The following is a 17,806-nucleotide window of genomic DNA, read 5'->3' as shown; positions in this document are numbered from 1 at the left end:
AGCCTAAAACTCGGAGGGATTTATAAAATTTACTGATCCCCCAGGACTGCAGGTTAAATAGCTGTGGTTGAGGGACGCTTGCAAAATTCACTGTCTTGAAGCTACTCCTTTAGCAACTGCGCGCAGACACGTGTTCTCAATGCGTTTAGCTAGAGGCAAAAGTAGAAGTCAGCTTTAAATCACTTCTTTGCAGAGTTGCAAATAAAGGATTCCATAAAATGCTGCACCGCAACTGGTCATCGCCCGAGTATGGAAGTGCTGGTAATCTTAAAGGTCTGTGTACGACCCTAACTCTGCTCTAGCTTACACGTAAGTAAGGGCGATGAGCAGTAGACGAGCATGTTACCTATAAGAGCATGAGCTGCGTCTTTATGAGCAAAACATTTGTAGCCGTGGGGGTGCGTCGCAGCGGGCATTACAGCGAGGTAAACTGGTGTGCAGTAAGCTGCGGCGTGGTTCGGCGGTTCTGCAGCTGTCGTTGCGCACGCTGTGGTTCTGCGTTACTTTCTGTGCCACTGTCATTTTGTGTGTTGAGACGTGCCGCGAAATAATCGGGACTGGCATGGAGTCGGGTTGTTTGACTTGAAAAAGCTAAAATACTGAACCTGAAACGAGGAAAAAAAATGTTATTTGTTTAAAAAGGCTGACTCCAGATTTTGACATGATGGGATACCTGTGGGTGTTTCCAGCTGGAACATTTTGCTGTCAGGAGGTTCAGCCGCAGTTCCTTCCTTTGGCAGCAAGGAGAACCTAACAGGACTCTTAGGATGTAGTTGGGTAGCTATACCAACATTGTAATAACTAAGGGAAAAAAAAGTCTTTCAAGAGTTTATTTGAATTTTTGACTAATTGTAAACAGTTCAGTGTTTGTGTATGCCTAGGGGTTGCTTTTCTCTATTTGGAGATGACTGAATTGGTGGGAGGAACAGAATTCATGAATAAAGTGTAATACTTGAGGCGAGTGCTCTATTTTCAATCTCATACTTAAAAAGGAATTGGAAATTAAAGTCCTTGGCAAAATACACAAAACTTATTCAGTGAGTGTAGGTAAATCTGGAACATAGAGGAAGGCTGTGCAAAATGAAGGATGTTATATTTTTATGATAAACAGTATAGAGTTTGATACATCTTGAGACTAGAGCAAATTATTGTTATTGCTTTCTCTTAAAAATGTATGTTGTTTTGATTAACCTTTCCCCTGGATCTGTTCCAGTCTTGCATGAAAACAGTCTTTCCCCAGAACTGAAAGCTTACTTTGTGTCTAGAATAGCTGTATTTGAACCTGTTACTTTAAAAAAAAACCAAACAAAAACAAAACAAACAAACAAACAAAAAAAAAAACCAAAAAAAAACCAAACCCCAACCAACCAAAAAAAAACCCCACCCCAAAAAACCTCAACAAAAAAAAAAAGCCAAACACAAAAAAAGCCCCAAACAATACCCACCTTTATTATTTTAGGGGGAGAAATTCAGTAATTACCTTCTTAACTGAGCGTTTCTTGGATGATAATTCTTCTATGAATGCATGTCACAAAACAGAATAGGCAGACTGTTTGAGAATAAAAACGTAAAAAATATTAGTGACTGCAATACAGCTGGTTAAAGTTCAGGTAACTGACACATTGTGCAGACAGAGTGCCAGGAAACAAAATGTGATGCAAATACTGACCCCGCTAACAGTGTGCTGAATGATGACATTATAATTCTATCAGATACATTCTCTGTTGTGAGCATCATTTTGATTTCATTTTAGCTTGACATTTAACTTTCTCTCTTTATTTTTTTTTTTAAATAAAATCAGAATAAACATGAAAGCATTTGATTTGTTAAAATGTGTCTTTCTAATCTCGACATGAAAACATTTGCTTTGGCAGTCAAGGTACCAGATGCTATAATATTTCACATGTAATCTTTATTATGAGCTTTGTTGTTCAATGATATGTCAGGCCTGGTATGTCACAGGAGCAGTAAGGCTGAGGAATATAAATTGGTATTATGTCCTGGAGTCATTTTAAACCATTGTATTTAACATATGTGACATGTCTGAGTTAACTAGTGATTGAATTAAAGTTCATGATTGACACAGAATGCTCTGTTGTGACAGTGCTCAGGGCCTGCTACATACAGCAACATGTGTAGTCATACAGGAATGTCAACTTCCAGCAGGTTTTTTTTTTTTTATTTTTGCACTTTAAAGTATTTTGGAAGGGAAAATGAAATCTAAAAACATGTGGGTTTTATTTGTAGCTGCTTCTAACTGTTGTTCTGTTTCTAAAATCCCTTCACCAGTGAGTTTTCTTAATATATACTCTAAGGGTTGCTTCAGGTGAAGACTCAGCATCTTCACAGAGAGGTTAGACTAGTAGATACCCACCACCATCCTCCAGGACCCACCAATCGTATTGTGATCCTGGTTTTAAATGCAGAGCCGCAGACTTCCATTTAAAATAGAAGTCTGCGTGCAGATAGCACCGATTTAGCTTTAGATCATGAATACGCAGTTGTGTACACAATGTGTCTACATTATGCTAGAAAAATGTGCATAAATTTTTACAGCTGGACCATTAGTATTAATGTAAAGAGTGTATCTACGCTATTTTCAGCTATTTATGAACTAGGTGTGAATAACTCAAAAATTCATCCTCTTTCAAATTAGGCTGATTACCTTTGTGTCACAAGTTCCAATTCATAATTAATTTTAAATTTGGATTGATCTTGGGAAGCAAAATGAAGCGTGAAGCTTAGGACAAACTTTTTCCCTTTTTGATCTCTAGTTCTGATTGTAATCGCTTTTCAATTAATTTCTAGAGTTTTAATTTGGGTTATTAAACGTGCTTATTCCACCAACTAAATTCATGCTGACTTGTATTGTAAATGTGTTTAAGATAAACTGGATCTTGAGATTGCAGACTCCAGGAAAAATGTATGATTTGTTATGCTACGGCATGATTTAATCTGTGTTTAAATTGTGGCTATTATCTGTACATGCTAGTACTTTGTGAACTGATTTACTGTACCACCATCATGATTTGCTACAGAATGTCAAGCAAGTGCGTACACAAATGTTGATAAGTTTATCTTTTGGATATTTTGTGTGTCATCTGTCTCTGCCATTTATGTTTGCACTCAGATTCTGGCCATTAACCGAGGGGAAAATCTGAAGATCCTGACAGTGAAGGTCAACATTCCTGACGGGGTGAAGAATGAATTCTGTTGGTGGTGTGTCAATGAAAGGTCTGCGTGGATACATATTCTTAGAGAAATCTTCTTTTTTTTTTTTTTTTTTCCTATAGACAGCTGCATACTGAAGTGTACCTCACATGTCTCGTTACATTAAGAGAACAATTTAAACGAACACTTATTAGATTAGATGAAACTAGCAAGTGGATAATTCTTATTCTGTATTTCCAACTGCTTGTAGCATTATGCTGAAAAGATCATGCCTTTGGCCGTATCTGGGGAGTTTTGGCATCATTCTTCAAGCAATTGAATCTTTAGAAATTTTGGGTGATTCTTTTATTTCTTACTAATTAGCTCTTAGAAGTTGCTGCTTTCAAGCCTGTAGTGAGATGTTAAGTGTTGCATAATTTTGAGGCTTTTTTTGCAAAAGTTTAGGTTAAATATAAGTGGCTTTGTGCAATATCTGTCAGTCTTTTTCTTGGAAACTGCACTTCGATGTCCTCTACTGGAGAGTATTGTGATCCAAACTACGTCTTCCTTGCATGTATAAAAGATAGGTTTCTCTTTCTCAATCATTTGAGATATTTGTCATTGTTCTAATGATGTCTTAGAAACTCCTACCTTTGCATCCTAATATTAAATAACCAAAAAATTTCGTATGCTGTGGTACTGCTTTGCATGTGTTTTTCTTCCCCACCAAGTCCAGGAAATGGATGTGGCAAAAATGTTCTTTTTCACTGTAGAAATTTAATAGTTCTGTTTCCAACACTGAAGCCTCTGAAAGAGTTAAACTACTGTTTGGCCAGATAACATAATATGATCTAGCACTAATAGTAAGGAACTCCCTGCCCCCCTCCCTCCCCTCCCCTCCCCTCCCCGAAAGTATCAGGATTCATAAACGCTCCTAAGTTTCATTCTAGTTTTAATACCTGTAACGGAATTTCTCTCCTCCCCCCAGGATGTGTATTCTGTAGGCAGAACATATCTGTCAGTCTCGCTTTTACTGCATCTATGACAGAATTTGGAAGCACTGTTAGCCACAGATAATGGAACAGCTTGTCGCTGCTACACAAATGAAAGTGGGATGTAAATGGAGATATTTTTGGTTGATTACACTTTTGTGAGTCATCCTGAGATAAAAAGAATATTGACCTTGGAAACGGAACTACTTATTAATACTTAGCATTCATGGGGGTATATATGCTTATATATATGGCTTTTTACTATTTAAGTACAACTTCTCCACCATCGGAAAACTTCAGAAGGAATGATTTTAGTAGATGTTGCTGCATTGCTGCATTAACATCTAGGACAGATTCTGATTGTCTTCATTAGATTGGCAACTGTGTTATCAAATTGATAAATAGTAAGTGTGTATTATACCCTGCAAGCTTGGAAATGATTGTCCAGGGGTGGGAGTTGCATTATTTGCATTGCATGGATTTACTGGTGAGACCAGAAGGTTAATAACTTTTGTTTGAGGCAAGGATTTCAAAACTTCACAGAGGTATTAACTAATTTACTTAAGGTCACACACAGAATCGATTGCAGAACCAGAAATGCCACACCGCTACAGAGTTTGGCCAACGTTCTAGCCACACAATAGCATCACCTACTGCCTATCGAATTAGTAGCAAATATGCTGACCTTTATGTGTTCTTCTGAGGCAAATCTTTTAGCATTAAATGCCACTGCGATGGAAAGTGGGATTGGAAGACGAGAGTTCTTCATTATTGCTTTGAGCTCTATGTAGATGCTCTGTAAGATGACTATTTTCTTTGCAAGTTCAGAATATTTATCAGCCTGTAGAAGCACCTGTTTCCTTGAAATTCAGGTTTGTGCTGAAAACTCGGGAATATGCTTATGCCTGGCCCTATGGGCTGTATTTTTCCCCAGAAGATGGCATCTCTGGTTTGACAGCGAACCGAGCTCAATTAACAGTAGAACTGCACTGATCCCAAACGTTTAGTTGTGAAGTGGGACACGGAAAAAGGATCAATGCGAAACAGTCAGAGAGGGGCTGCTTAGTTGGCTTTGAGTGTAGAGACGGCATGGACTTGTTCCTTGGGAGGGGGTGAGATTTTGTTCTGAAGTGGGATTGCAGCCTTGAAAATGAAGTTCGATCTTTGACAATCTCTTTTCGGTTTCCAGACGAAATTCTCAGATCCTGTGCAGAGTCCATGGTACAGGCCTTACCGGCATGCTTTCTCTGTGGTTACCATCTTGGCACAAGTTTCATATAATGTCTTGGAGGAAAACTAAGCTCCGCTTTTTATGTGTCGGGTCTAAAAGCCTAGCTGTGCTCTTCCTGGAACAGTTGTTAATTGGTACTGGTGGTTCTTAACGTGGGTTATGTTAATTCTGCTGCTGTATGGTTACACCCGCTGAGGTGTAGCAGTGGTCTAAGCCATTTATGCTTATGGTGGTCCCTGTTGTGGGCACACGCACGTGCAGAGCTGATGAGCAGCGTAAGATGATATTATTTATATGGAGCTTCCTCTAAATAGGGCTTCGTTTAAAGGGCTTCAAAAGTCAGCTCTTGATTAAATAATCAAGAAAAATCTGTTCTTAGAGGGAAGCTTAACTAGGCTGTGATGATCTTTAAAAATATACACACATGCTTTTGCTTTGGTTTTTGCAGCGAAGTGGATTTTTCTCTTACTAAGTATTGGAATGATTAAAATGCAGTGTTTGCTGTGATTGAACTTACTGCTTGGATGTTTTTGCATTTGTAGCAGTTTCTAATAGAATGTTGCCTAAATAATTTTTACTTCTCTACAGGCAGGTAATAAAAATATCTGTTTTGATAACCTATTTACAGAGGAAAGGTTTGCTAACTAGATTTAATGGATGGAAGAGAGGGGGAAACAGCTGCCAGGTTTCCAAATTCATTCTTATTTGTGCTGAGGATACTTTCTGGGGGAGTGTAGTCAGACTTGCCACCTGTAAAAACTTCATGTTTATAGAATTGGATGGCAATAAGAGGGTTTAAAGCCTTTGCCAGTTTTATATAGGTATGGAAGGAGTCTCTAGTTACAAATAAGTATAATAGAACTATTTGCAAAAACTGTTAGCAAAGTGATGAGGTCATGTGGCTAAACACTCACAGCTCTGGATGTTGTAAAAGTAAATGGTAAGCTTAATTCCGCTCCTGTGTCTGTCTGTTAATGCAGTGTTGACTCGATCACACATTGCTCAGCTATTATAGGCACAGACACTTAGAAAAGCTGTTTCAGGAAATTGTAGATCCCCTTAAACAACTGAAAAGCTGTCTGGGTAGGAGCAATTTAGGATTCTCAGTATTTCTGAGTGAGCATAAGTAAATATATTCAAAAGTAAAATTCAGTCTTGTATTTGCCTTGGCCTGCACCTGGGCACATTATCAAATGGCCATAATTCTATGATGTCGCATTTAAAAAAAAAAAAAAAAAAAAAAAAAAAAAAAACCACAAACAAAAAAAAAAAACAAAACCCAAGCAAACAAATTAAATAACTTAGAAAACTTAACCAGACATATTAAAAATACATGTATGTATCTCACTTTGCAGTTAAGGACCCAGGCATGTAAAAAAGTACAGTAAATGAAGAAAACTCTGAATGTTATCAGTATTTTTAAAAGAAATTTAAAACGGGTGGACTGTAACAGAAAATGTTCATAGTTTTTACTTCTGTTTGAGTATAATAATCTGTCTGCGTCTCCTCAGTCTTTCTCCCTTCTCATTGTGTGGGCAATCTCAGTGAGTCAGTTGTGCTTGTTCAAGGACTTCCCTCCCTGCCCCACCAGTAATGTTGCCCAAAACAAAAAGATCAGGGGAGTAAATATCTGGGATCTCTGTTCTGGGGAGCTTTGAAACTGAGGTGTATTTTAGGACAAAATCTGAAGTAATTGTTATGGCTTTGACCACTGTGCACAGCCCCCTTAGAAAAGGGAATGCTCCAAAGAGTTTGGCTTAGAAAAAGTTGGGAAATAGTCTTGTGTTTGTTTGGTATTGTTTATTTCATTTTCCCTGTTTCTAGAATATTATCTACACTTTAAATTTATCACCAACAGGTAAAAGAGAAAAAATAATTTGCAAATTGTTTGGGTTTTGTTGTTTAAGGACTCCTGCAAAATTGATAGATTTCATTGAGTGTGAATAGAGATGCTCAAAGCATTCCATATGAAATTCAAATTGGGTTTCATTAACTGACATTAGTTTAGCTCTTGAATTTCTGTCTGGACACAGATGTAAGGCTACTGCCTTACATCAGTAGCTCTGCAGTGATGCTCACAGAGGATATTTAGTTGAGTATTTTATATATCAAGGAATAGCAAATAAGGCAACATTAATGGTAATATGGAACAAAGTTCTTCATTCAGATGTGGTAAGCTTTGCCCTCTTAAAGTGAAGAGTAACATTTTTTTATATTTCCTTTAAAACATAAAATATGATTGCATTTTAATAACAAACAAAGGAAAAGAGATAGGCCTTGTCCCATGTCTGATAGCAGAACCATGAGCAACTTCTCATTCCGTTCATATTTGAAGTTTATGATTTTATTGCCTAATTATTGTAGCAATTCTGCAGTTTATAGGACATTACACTCAATGTAGAAGCCTTTTTTTGAAAATTCCCTTTTTATCTGAGATCTTGTGTATGTTCTTAAAATGTTTTTTGATTTTACTTTTTCTATTCTTTTGCAGATGGAGACCAAAACAATTTTTAAAACCAGAATTAATGAGGATACTACGGAATTCAGTAGAGGATGCATATAAACGCCTTATATATCCTCTTCTCTGTAGAGAATTCAGGTAAGCCTAGAGTGAATGTGTGTTTTCATACTACCGATTTCTTAAAAAAATTCCATCACCAGATTTTTATTAGAATATCTTTTATCCATTTGAAAACAGCAACTTGTTTTTAATCCTCTGTGCTTACAGAAGAAACGAACTGTGTAGTCTTGGTTACGTAGATTTAATTTGTGACCCTGTCCAGTTTAGGCTATGGCAGAAATGATGTTTCTGTGAAGATGTTTTACATGTTTACATGTATGTTGCTGTACGTTTATCTAATAAAGTACAGTTTAGATCTACATTACCATACTAGTCTTTATCTTCATATTAGCATAAACCATTGTGTCACTGAATTTTCCCAGCATCTCTTCATGTCACAGCAATAGTACTGTCAGTGACATTGTTCTGCCTCCCTTCTTTTACCTCTCTGAAAGAAACCAGCAAAGTAAGTGTTGTGGTTGGGAGTATCCCTCATGTTTGTCGTCTGCACTTTGTGGTGAACCAGTTAGTCATAGTGTTAGTCTGGTACAATTTTATGGGTATTGTGATGGCTCTAGAGAAGTCAGTAAACTTATTTCTGGTGATACTGTAAGTAGCGATGTCATCAGACAAAGTGTCACTTGTAAGATCTGTAATATTGTTCTAAATTTAAAGGAAACTTAAAACTTAGTATCAAAGTAACATTAATTAAATAGGGTATTTTCATGATGTTGTACAGGAGTTTACCACATAATTAGAATGATTTAATATGTAAAACAGTGTACATTCTAAAAGCATTGTCTTCTAATGGCTAACAGTACTGATGGTGTGATTCTTTTCTTAAATATGAGAGAAGCTCCCTAAAGCATACCAGTTTTGATTCTGGCAAGGCTTTCTGATATGTGACCTAAATTTTTATACCTGTTTTGAGGTAGCTCAAATTGAGTTTATGAAAGAGACCCGGTTTCTTGGACCAGAAATGTTAAAGTGACAATGTTGTATCAAAATGACACGTGTTGGTTATTCAGTACCTAAAATCAGCAATCACATTCTGAAATGTATTTCTTCTGGACCTGCCTGGCTGTGCTTTTATGTTTCTGTTCAATTTGCAGTTGTTTTCCTGCTACTTCTTTTCATGAGCATCATTGGCTGAATGTTCTATGTTTTTCCCCTCTGAAAAGAACTGTCAGCTAAAGTTTTGAACAGCAGATATTTCTAATGTCTTTTGGGTTTCTTCACTGCAGTATGTTGTGTTTGCTCTTTACTTTGCAAGAAAGCTTGCTTCACCTCTTTTGATGACTGAGCCTGTATTTTGCTACTGTGAATTTCATGGATTTTTTGAAAGTGCTGAGTTCACTGGGGGGGGGTTGTGACCACAATACATGTAACTACTTGAGGGGAGGCACTGTGTCTACTGTTCGGCCAAAATGATGAACATCTCATGATGGTGAGTCCAACTGTAACAGTCATGTGACCGAAGCCAAAAGTAGTTGTCATTCCTAGCCTTCTCTACAGTCAAACTTACTTTTTAGTAGGGTTTGGTTTTATCATAAATAAGCTAACTGACATAAGGTGTCGTCTTCTCTCTTATTGTGTTTTTGCTTTGTGGTTCCTACCACAGGACGCTTGTGACTTGTGTGTTGTGTATAACACTGAGGGCTGCTGCAATAGTAGGTTGCTGGAGATTTTCTGTTCTCTAATATCAAAAAAACAAAACAAAACAAAAAAAAAACCAAAAAACTTTCTTCCCTAATACTTCCTAGATGCGTAGTCATAAATGCAAAGAATACAAAGCTTGCTGCCTGTTCCTGAGTGGATGTCTGCTTATGTTTTACTCTTTGTGATAATTTTGCATGATTGGTGGTGTCTGGTTAGGAAAAGCTGAAGGATCTCTTGTAGAGAGGAGTGCAAAGAACCTGCCAGTAGTATTCCTGGTCCATGACCACTTAACCCTTATCCTCCTTTTGTTCTCTTTCCGCCCACACCAGAAGCTGATTTTTAGGACTGTTGCAAAGGGCTGCTAAAGTATTCAATACCTCCTTTTAGCATTAATATTTCCAACCCACCCCCCACTGTTCTTTTTCTCCTTTCTTTTTGCTATCATTAAATGTTGGAACAGAAAGTTTCCAAGAGTGTATTGAAATTTCTGGTGCTTCTAGTGATCAGAAAAATTAAACTTGCCAGAAAGACAGTTACCTTATTTATTGTTTAATTTCCTTTCTTCCACTCTGTCAGATACCATCATTTCTTGTATCTGGTATAATAATGTCTAGTGTTGCTTTTGGCTCTTCGAAATATATTTTATTTTGTTGCAGTACTGCATGGAATGATTCCATCAGGATTTGATGCAAGTGATGTGGCACGGACATATTTTTTTAATGGATAATCCTTTCCTAATTTTCCATACTTTCTCGAAGTGAGTGCTTTCTCTCCTGTGTCTTCAGGGACACAAACATTTCTCTGTATATCTTGTTTCGCACCTGAAGCTAGTTTGCAGATATTTTTCCACGGAAAGGATTGCCTCTCAGACTGTATGTGGAAGAGGGGAGTTTTAAATCTCAGTTTAAAAACTGACTCTTATAACATAGACTATAGAAGCTAGTAGGTCATGATTAAGTTATTTGCTTTTATTACAGTATACCTGTTAGTGATGTACAGTCTGAGTGCTACATAGAGTTCAAGGGAGGGGCTTGAAATTCTGTCCTGGTTGATGATACTTCATAAAGCAGCAACAGAAGGGGTTTTTTTGGTTGTTTTTGTTGTTTTGTTTTGTTTTTTGTTCTTTTTTTTTTTTTTTTTAATAACCATTCCTCTGGTGTTTAGAGAGGAGGACTGCTATCCGTCTCTGCCTTATATCTCTGCCATATTAATGAGAATTGTCACTAATTGGAAAAACATGAAGCTGGGCAACTTGCCATTTGGATGGAGCCAGCAGTGCACTGAAAAAGAGAAAGATATTAGATTGTTTGAGGTAGCTTGATATTTGTTCAAGGATCAAATGACTATCCCAAACTTGAAATTAAGGGCCAGTACTTGGGACAGTAGATCATGTCATTGATACAAGTGTTGAGTGAGACACAGTTAGAGAGAGAAGAGAGGTCTACATTTGAAATTAAAAAATACAGGATATTATGTAATAGAAAGGACATACGTTATGCTCCCCCTACGCACCTGGCACTTTCAGTAACATTTCCTGTTACTATAAAAGTTTCTGTATATCCATGCCAATTTTAAACACGATTTCCATAAGGTGCACGTAACTAATAGCATGTGTTTAGGGGCAATTTTAATTCCTGCGCAAGTCTCCCTTCACAGGTGGACTGACGTGAATTTGCAGTGTGGGAGGACTTTGCCTTGTGGGCAATAGGGACCCATATCTCTGGGGTAGATGGAAAGCTGGAACTTGGCCTGTCTCTGTACAAAGCCTCCAGTCCAAGAGCGTTCAGCCTTCCCTTGTTTGCAAGCCACTTCTAAACTTCGTTTCTATGCATGTGTGGCTGGTTGAACCTCTGTTGTGTGTGTATGTAGAAGATCCATATGGTTTTGAGGCTTTGCTGTCTCTGGTCTCTCGCAAGCGGCACCAAATTGTTCTGGTGATTGCACGGGCTAGAATTCAACCAACGCCTCCAGCCCATGTTCCTGGACTCTCCCTGGAAGAAGGTCGTGCTGTGGTTTGGGTTATTTTTGTTTAATTTTTTAAGAACGGGAGGAGGGTGCTGCAAGACTGGATGACCAGGAAGTGAAATGGCAACTGAAATCCAGTGGAGATAAGTGTAAAGTGATGCTTTCAAGGGAAGTGATTCCTCTTTATACAGCAATTATGAGCTCTGAGCTACCCTGGCACTCAGGAAAGGCACTTTGGCACTGTGATTATTTAGTTAGTTAAGGAATAAAGACGAAACAGGGAATCATTGATACAGCTGGTCCCAGTGAAGGGGAACAAGGTATAAAATAATTTCTGTGTGAAGAAGGATTGACTAGGCTATGACTTGGAAAAGAGAGGGCTTAGAGATGAGTGGCACAGGGTTTCTAGGGATAAGTTTTTACTGTCTTCCAGTATAAGACCTAGGCAGCCATAAAAAATAAAAAGAATCCATTTCCAACCAAAAAGTGGCAGCTATTTGCACAGTTTGTGATGGATGTGCAGAACTCGCTGCCCGCGGGCTATATAGATGCAAGAAATGTGTGTAGGTTCAGTAGGAGACTGGATAGTTGGAGAAGCGATCCATTATGGGCTACTATAGAGACAGATCATGTCAAGCTCTGGAAATACTCTGAGCAGATAAGATTATGGGACAGGTCAGGTATACTAGTGCTGCTGTATGGGCTCCCTAGGCAGCTGCTTGTAGCCACACTTGGAGACAGGGGTGGAAGGACCACTTACCTGAACTACTGCGGCTATTACCATAATCTTGTTTTCAGTGGTGGCAATATACAGAGTCTGCTCTTTGGTCCTCAAGGCACGTTTGAATTGCTAAGGAGTCTTGGAATGCATCACCCCCCACCACCTCACTTTAAATCATGTCTGTGTTAATTTGGTATACTCAATACAGAACCAAAAAGCACAGGGATATAAGGGAGCCTTTTGCTGTCACATACTTCTCGAGAAAATGTTCAATCAATGTGTGAAAGAATCTAGACCACTTTACAAATGAGAGATAATGAGGACTTCCCAGCTCTTGCTGTACCACTGTGGGATGAGAGAGGGCCAAGCTGGCTGGTTGGTTGGATCCTAGGCAAATTTAAGTCAGACTCATTTTCCACATCTGAAAATTGATCAGAACAGCTTCATATTCCGTCATGTCAAATAGCCCTTATGAGGGGTTGTCTTTGAACTGTTTGTAGCCTGCTTGTCATGCATTGATTGATCTAAACAACTTGAGTAATTTGTCCTGCTCTGTTCTTGTAGGGTTAGTTAAGTGGAATGCAGGTTTTTCTCTTCTGTAAAAATAAACCCCAATAATACTCTTTTCAGTGATGGGTAAAAGGAAAATGAGAATAAAGGCACTGGTTACCCTTTAAGTTATATGAAGGCTTTATTGGATTGCTTTTGCTTGCCTAATTATTGTAGTTATTGGCAATGTAATGCAGCTGAAAATGGCAATGAGTGCCTGCAAAAGAAAAGAAAAATCAGCTAGGTGATGAATATTTGTGTCCCTGTTACTTTTTCATTTTTGCTTTTTTTTTATATAAGATGTCATACCGTGACAAAAATACTTGTCCTTATCAGTCATTGTCTTACTGGCCACATCTGACAGATAAGACATCATGCATCTTCCACACCTTCACTCAACAAGACTGATTTGTTTCTCATAACACTCTCCAGTAAGTGTTCTTGCTTAAAGTCATCAAAGTCATTCCTGCATTAACTCACATCTTTCTGTTGAAGAACATGAAAAAGGAAGGTAGGGAACATCATGGCCCCATCAGCTTTCTAGTTTCGTTCTGAGGATGCAGAATACCCTCCTAGAAAGACCTCAAGTCTGTGCACTTCTGTGATGACTCTTAAATAACATAATTAGTAGACGAAATTAAATGCCTCATGAGTCATGGTGTGTTAGCAATTAATTGGATAGGCCCTTCCAGTTTCTCTCTAGTACCTCTCAGCCTAAATGATCATCCTTTTTTTTGCTGGGTAGTAATTTTTCTCCAGAACTGGGAAGTTATGATGAATTCGATCTAGGCCTTCTTCAAATCCATTCTTTGCAATTAGATATTGGCTTTGAGGGGAAGCTATTCTTTGCTCAAAATTATGAGTTGATGTTTGAACGTTAGTCAGTATGTGTACATTCTTATAGGTGTTTCTATTATACTCTTCATGTAGATTTCCTTTCTTAGAACCAGAATGAGATGATCATATAGCTGATCCTTTTTTTTAAAAAGTGCCAAACTTGATTGGAAGTGTAATATTTAAAGATAATGAAAACATGAATGGAAAAAGACTTAAAACTTTGGAACAATTCAAAAGTGCATTTGAAAGCTAATTGAGGGGAAAATGTTTTTTGCTTTCATCCTTCTAAGATCAAAGTTGACGTCTGATGCAGAGAAAGAATCTGTGATGATGTTTGGGAGAAATCTCCGGCAGTTGCTTCTGACCAGCCCTGTGAGGGGCCGTACTTTGATGGGAGTAGATCCTGGCTACAAGCATGGCTGCAAGTTGGCAATTATTTCACCAACCAGTAAGTTTAAATTCCAAATATTTTTTGAAGGACTGATAAAATATATTCATTTAGAGGAAAGGATGGTTTCAAATCCTACTTTTTTCCTTTTTTTTTTTTTTTTTTTGTGTTAAGCTTTTAATGTTTTCCATGCATTCTGACATGCAAATTCCTTTCTTCAGGTTTAAGGTTAACTTTCTGGCACCTGGATTCCAGTGTCTCCTTTGGTGTTATTACTCGTCTCTAAAATAGAATTTTAAATCCCTTCTGCCTTCTTGAATACAGGTTCAAATAACTGTGCCTCTCAGTAGTCAGCAAGGAGAACACCTGGCACTTTTATTGTTTAACAGAGAATTGGAATTTAAATACTTTCTATAACTTTGCTTTTTTCAGGGGTAGTATCTTGGACATCTGGACATTTTATCAGCCTTTTTTTATTTAGTAGTATGTGTGTTAATGTGAGAAGTCAGAAACATTGTGTTTGCAGAACTTTTAAGTTCAGTTTTTAGACAGATATAGAACAGAGCCTTTCTGTTTCATCCTGCTCTGATCTGGGGATACATACCTCTTTAGACCCATGTGAAAATGCCTGTTTTCCTTTTATTTTGTTGTTGCTTTTTGTCTGAGGGCATATCTACCCAGGGTGGGTGTGAGGAAAGGTGTATTCTTGACGTGTACTAAAATAGCAATAAAAAAGTAAGGTAAATGGTTGTTAGCTTATGGTGCAGTGCAAGCTATCAGTACCAGTTAATACAGTTATTTCCAAATGTGATAGGCAGGATGATGGCAAGAGCTGGCACGGGAGTTCTCGACTTCCTGGACCGCAAGTCCTGAGACTGCATTCCTAATTTTCATCTCTTTTTACCGGATCTATAAAATGTACTAGACTAGAGCAGTAAATCTTTTGCAGTGAATTGCTGTTTTTCCCTTTGGTGATATAATACACTTTATTTACCTAATATGAGTAGATGCTCATTATTTGTTATGTGGATATGTCCACAGGGAACTAGAAAATGTATCAACTTGTTTTGCTTTGGCAGCTAAAGCATTTTTGTCCTCTGCCCGCCGTATGTGTCTTCTAATTGCATACAAAAATAAAAGGGAAAGATGGCTTAAGAAGCTTTCTTTGTGAATCATCAAAGTAACTTTAGTAGTTCCGCAGGATATAGCTTCTGGATCTTTGTGTTTTTTATCAAATGTCTTTCCTTTCATTGTTCTAGGTCAGATACTCCACACCGATGTAGTTTACTTGCATTCTGGTCAAGGATTTCGTGAAGCTGAGAAGATAAAGAGGCTTCTGCTACAGTACAAGTATGCTAAGAAACTTCCATTTGTTACTCTTTCTTACCAAACACAATGAAAATCTTCACTATAAAAATACTTGCTTTTGGGTGGGATAAGAATTCTACTGATTTAACTGGAATTAATATTTTTTTTATGTATTTCAGAGCTTATTCTTGTTTTAACCTACGTTCATGCTTTTACACTGTGTATATGTTAGATGCATATGAAATCAATCCATGGCTACAACTAAGGCTGCATGCTATGAATGTATCACCATAAAGCTCTGTCAATCCATTTATTTTTAGGAATAGAAACTAACATTCAGCTGAGGAATAAGTTTAGCCTCACTCTCCCTGCCCCCACCCTAATCCCCAAACCACTCATCGATCTTTCCCTCTTCCAAAAGCCACATTTAGTTTTTGGAAGAGTTTTATTAAGCAAAGGAAATCCTGCTCAGATAGATATCCAGACAGATTTGCAAATAGGGGCAGCATGATTGGTTATTGTATCCCGACTGTTTTGGGATGCCCTGTGGGCATTCAGACTGTACGCTGAAGTGCCACAGCGTACAGTCCAGTTTGTCTTTAACCATTAGACTGGCTTTAAACAAGGTGATTTGATGGCTGGGGTAGGGGCAGTCAGGGGCAATGACCTTGCAAGCTGTTGCAGACTGTGATGGTCCCATCAAGGACCGAAGATTCTGATTTCTTAGGCTTCTGCCCTTTTTAGGAGTGAAAATTTTGACTCATCTCTTGAACTGTCACATTGAAAACCTGTTAAACACAACGTTTATTAGGAATTAGGAAAACACGGTATTACTAGGAATAAGTTCTTATTAAATCTGGGCCTTCTGTTGTATAAAAAGACTTATTGGTCATCGCCATGCATTGAATGCTATGTATGAAAAGGTCTAAAAGAATAATTAAGAGTAATTGTCCGTCTCTTTACCCTGTGCAAAGCTGTAGCACTGTTGTGATTGGCAATGGCACGGCCTGCAGAGAAACAGAAGCTTACTTTGCTGACTTAATTATGAAGAAATACTTTGCACCGCTGGATGTTGTTTATTGGTAAGATCGCTTTGTTTGCTGTAATACTCATCTGTTTGGCGTATTTTAACTTACCAGATACTTTTAAATGTAACTTTTTTTTAAAGTGTTTCTTTTATTGCCTTGTCTGTCTTTTTTGAGTCAAGCTTGACCCATCCTTCTAGCCAAAGCAAAATGGCTGTAGCTCTTTGGAGCGTGAAAGTAGTTCTCCTGAGTCGGTAAGAAAGACTCACTGAAGCATTTTATTTTGTCTTCCTGAGGTTCGCTCCGTTGCTATTATTATTGTAACAAAGTATGTGAGAATAGCACCTCAAACAGCCAAGGACCTGTGTTTGGCATTGTGTTTCTTGATAAATTACGTTTAAATGCAAATGATAAAGCTTGTTTTCTGACTATGTCATGGAATGCTTGCTAATCCTATGCATTGGGAAATAAATATTTCGTTAATACCTAGCAGAAAGTAGCGAAGGTATCTATCTTTTTCAAATTTTATCCATTAGTTTGCTGAATTCAAACTAAAGTATTCTGCTGTTTGTTTGGATGGAAACTGTACTATATCGCTTTATTTTTTCCCCTGTAAAGCTGCTCTGCTTTCTTTTTTTTAATTCACACCATTATTTTTTAAAGCATTTTTGGTGATTTACCTTGGATTATCTTTTGTGCTGAAGCTTAACAGCAGTATTTACTTTTCACTGTCTTAACATGCTGAACTAAGTTACCTAAGTTTTTGATAAAGTTATGGCCTTTCTCTGTTCAAGCTACTGTACACATTTAATGGAGCCTTTTCTCCATAGGTTAGGAAGTTATCTTACAGAAATGCTCAACAAATGTATTATTCCTACTAATTTATGCTATCATTTAATCTCACTTGTTCTTTGTTCCGAAGATTTCAAAGTAAATTTGCAGCAAGATCTGATACTTAAACCTCCTTTTTGTTTCAGGAAACATAGTAGAGTTTTTCTGATTTTAATTGTTTGCAAAGGCAGGAGGCTGTTCAGTCTTTTGAAAAATTAGGCATCCTCTTTCCTGAATCCAACTTGAAAACAGTGGATTTTTAATGACTGTAGTGAGTGGGGAAAAATACTTCATACTGTGTGGGTTTTGGCAAATGTTTAATTTCACTGTTGTTCATATAGTTTAAAAATCCATTACATTGATGTACGCACTTTGTCTGAAAGGGTAATAGTGATTTTATTTATTTATTGATCGTATACTACAAAATGTAAATATTTAGTTTACACAGAAAAAAATGTATAATACTGTGGCAGATGGTCTTCTCACTGTGTTTTCCTCTTTTGCTTTAAGATATTTTTTTTTCCCCTGTTTATAGTTCAAGGTTACAGAATTTGCAAAATAATTATTTTTGGTTTTGGCCAGGAGAGCTG

General features: G+C 37.6%; 1 protein-coding gene across 1 annotated transcript in view; it reads left to right on the top strand.

Annotated features, from left to right (window-relative positions):
• SRBD1 (S1 RNA binding domain 1) overlaps nucleotides 1-17,806 on the top strand; it is a gene marked incomplete at its 5' end in the record, with an annotated part of 128,083 nt that overhangs the window by 13,568 nt on the left and 96,709 nt on the right. Inside the window, 5 exons of the mRNA XM_082480243.1 lie at nucleotides 3,131-3,234; nucleotides 7,865-7,972; nucleotides 13,955-14,112; nucleotides 15,312-15,402; nucleotides 16,335-16,442. Coding sequence (XP_082336369.1) covers nucleotides 3,131-3,234; nucleotides 7,865-7,972; nucleotides 13,955-14,112; nucleotides 15,312-15,402; nucleotides 16,335-16,442 — 569 coding nt within the window. The remainder of the gene's footprint in view (nucleotides 1-3,130; nucleotides 3,235-7,864; nucleotides 7,973-13,954; nucleotides 14,113-15,311; nucleotides 15,403-16,334; nucleotides 16,443-17,806) is intronic.

This window comes from Vanellus vanellus (genome assembly GCF_965231255.1).
Source record: "Vanellus vanellus genome assembly, chromosome: 3".
Taxonomy (NCBI): Eukaryota; Metazoa; Chordata; class Aves; order Charadriiformes; family Charadriidae; genus Vanellus; species Vanellus vanellus.
The sequence above is the reverse complement of the archived record's forward strand: the minus strand, read 5'-3'. Positions and strand labels throughout refer to the sequence as shown.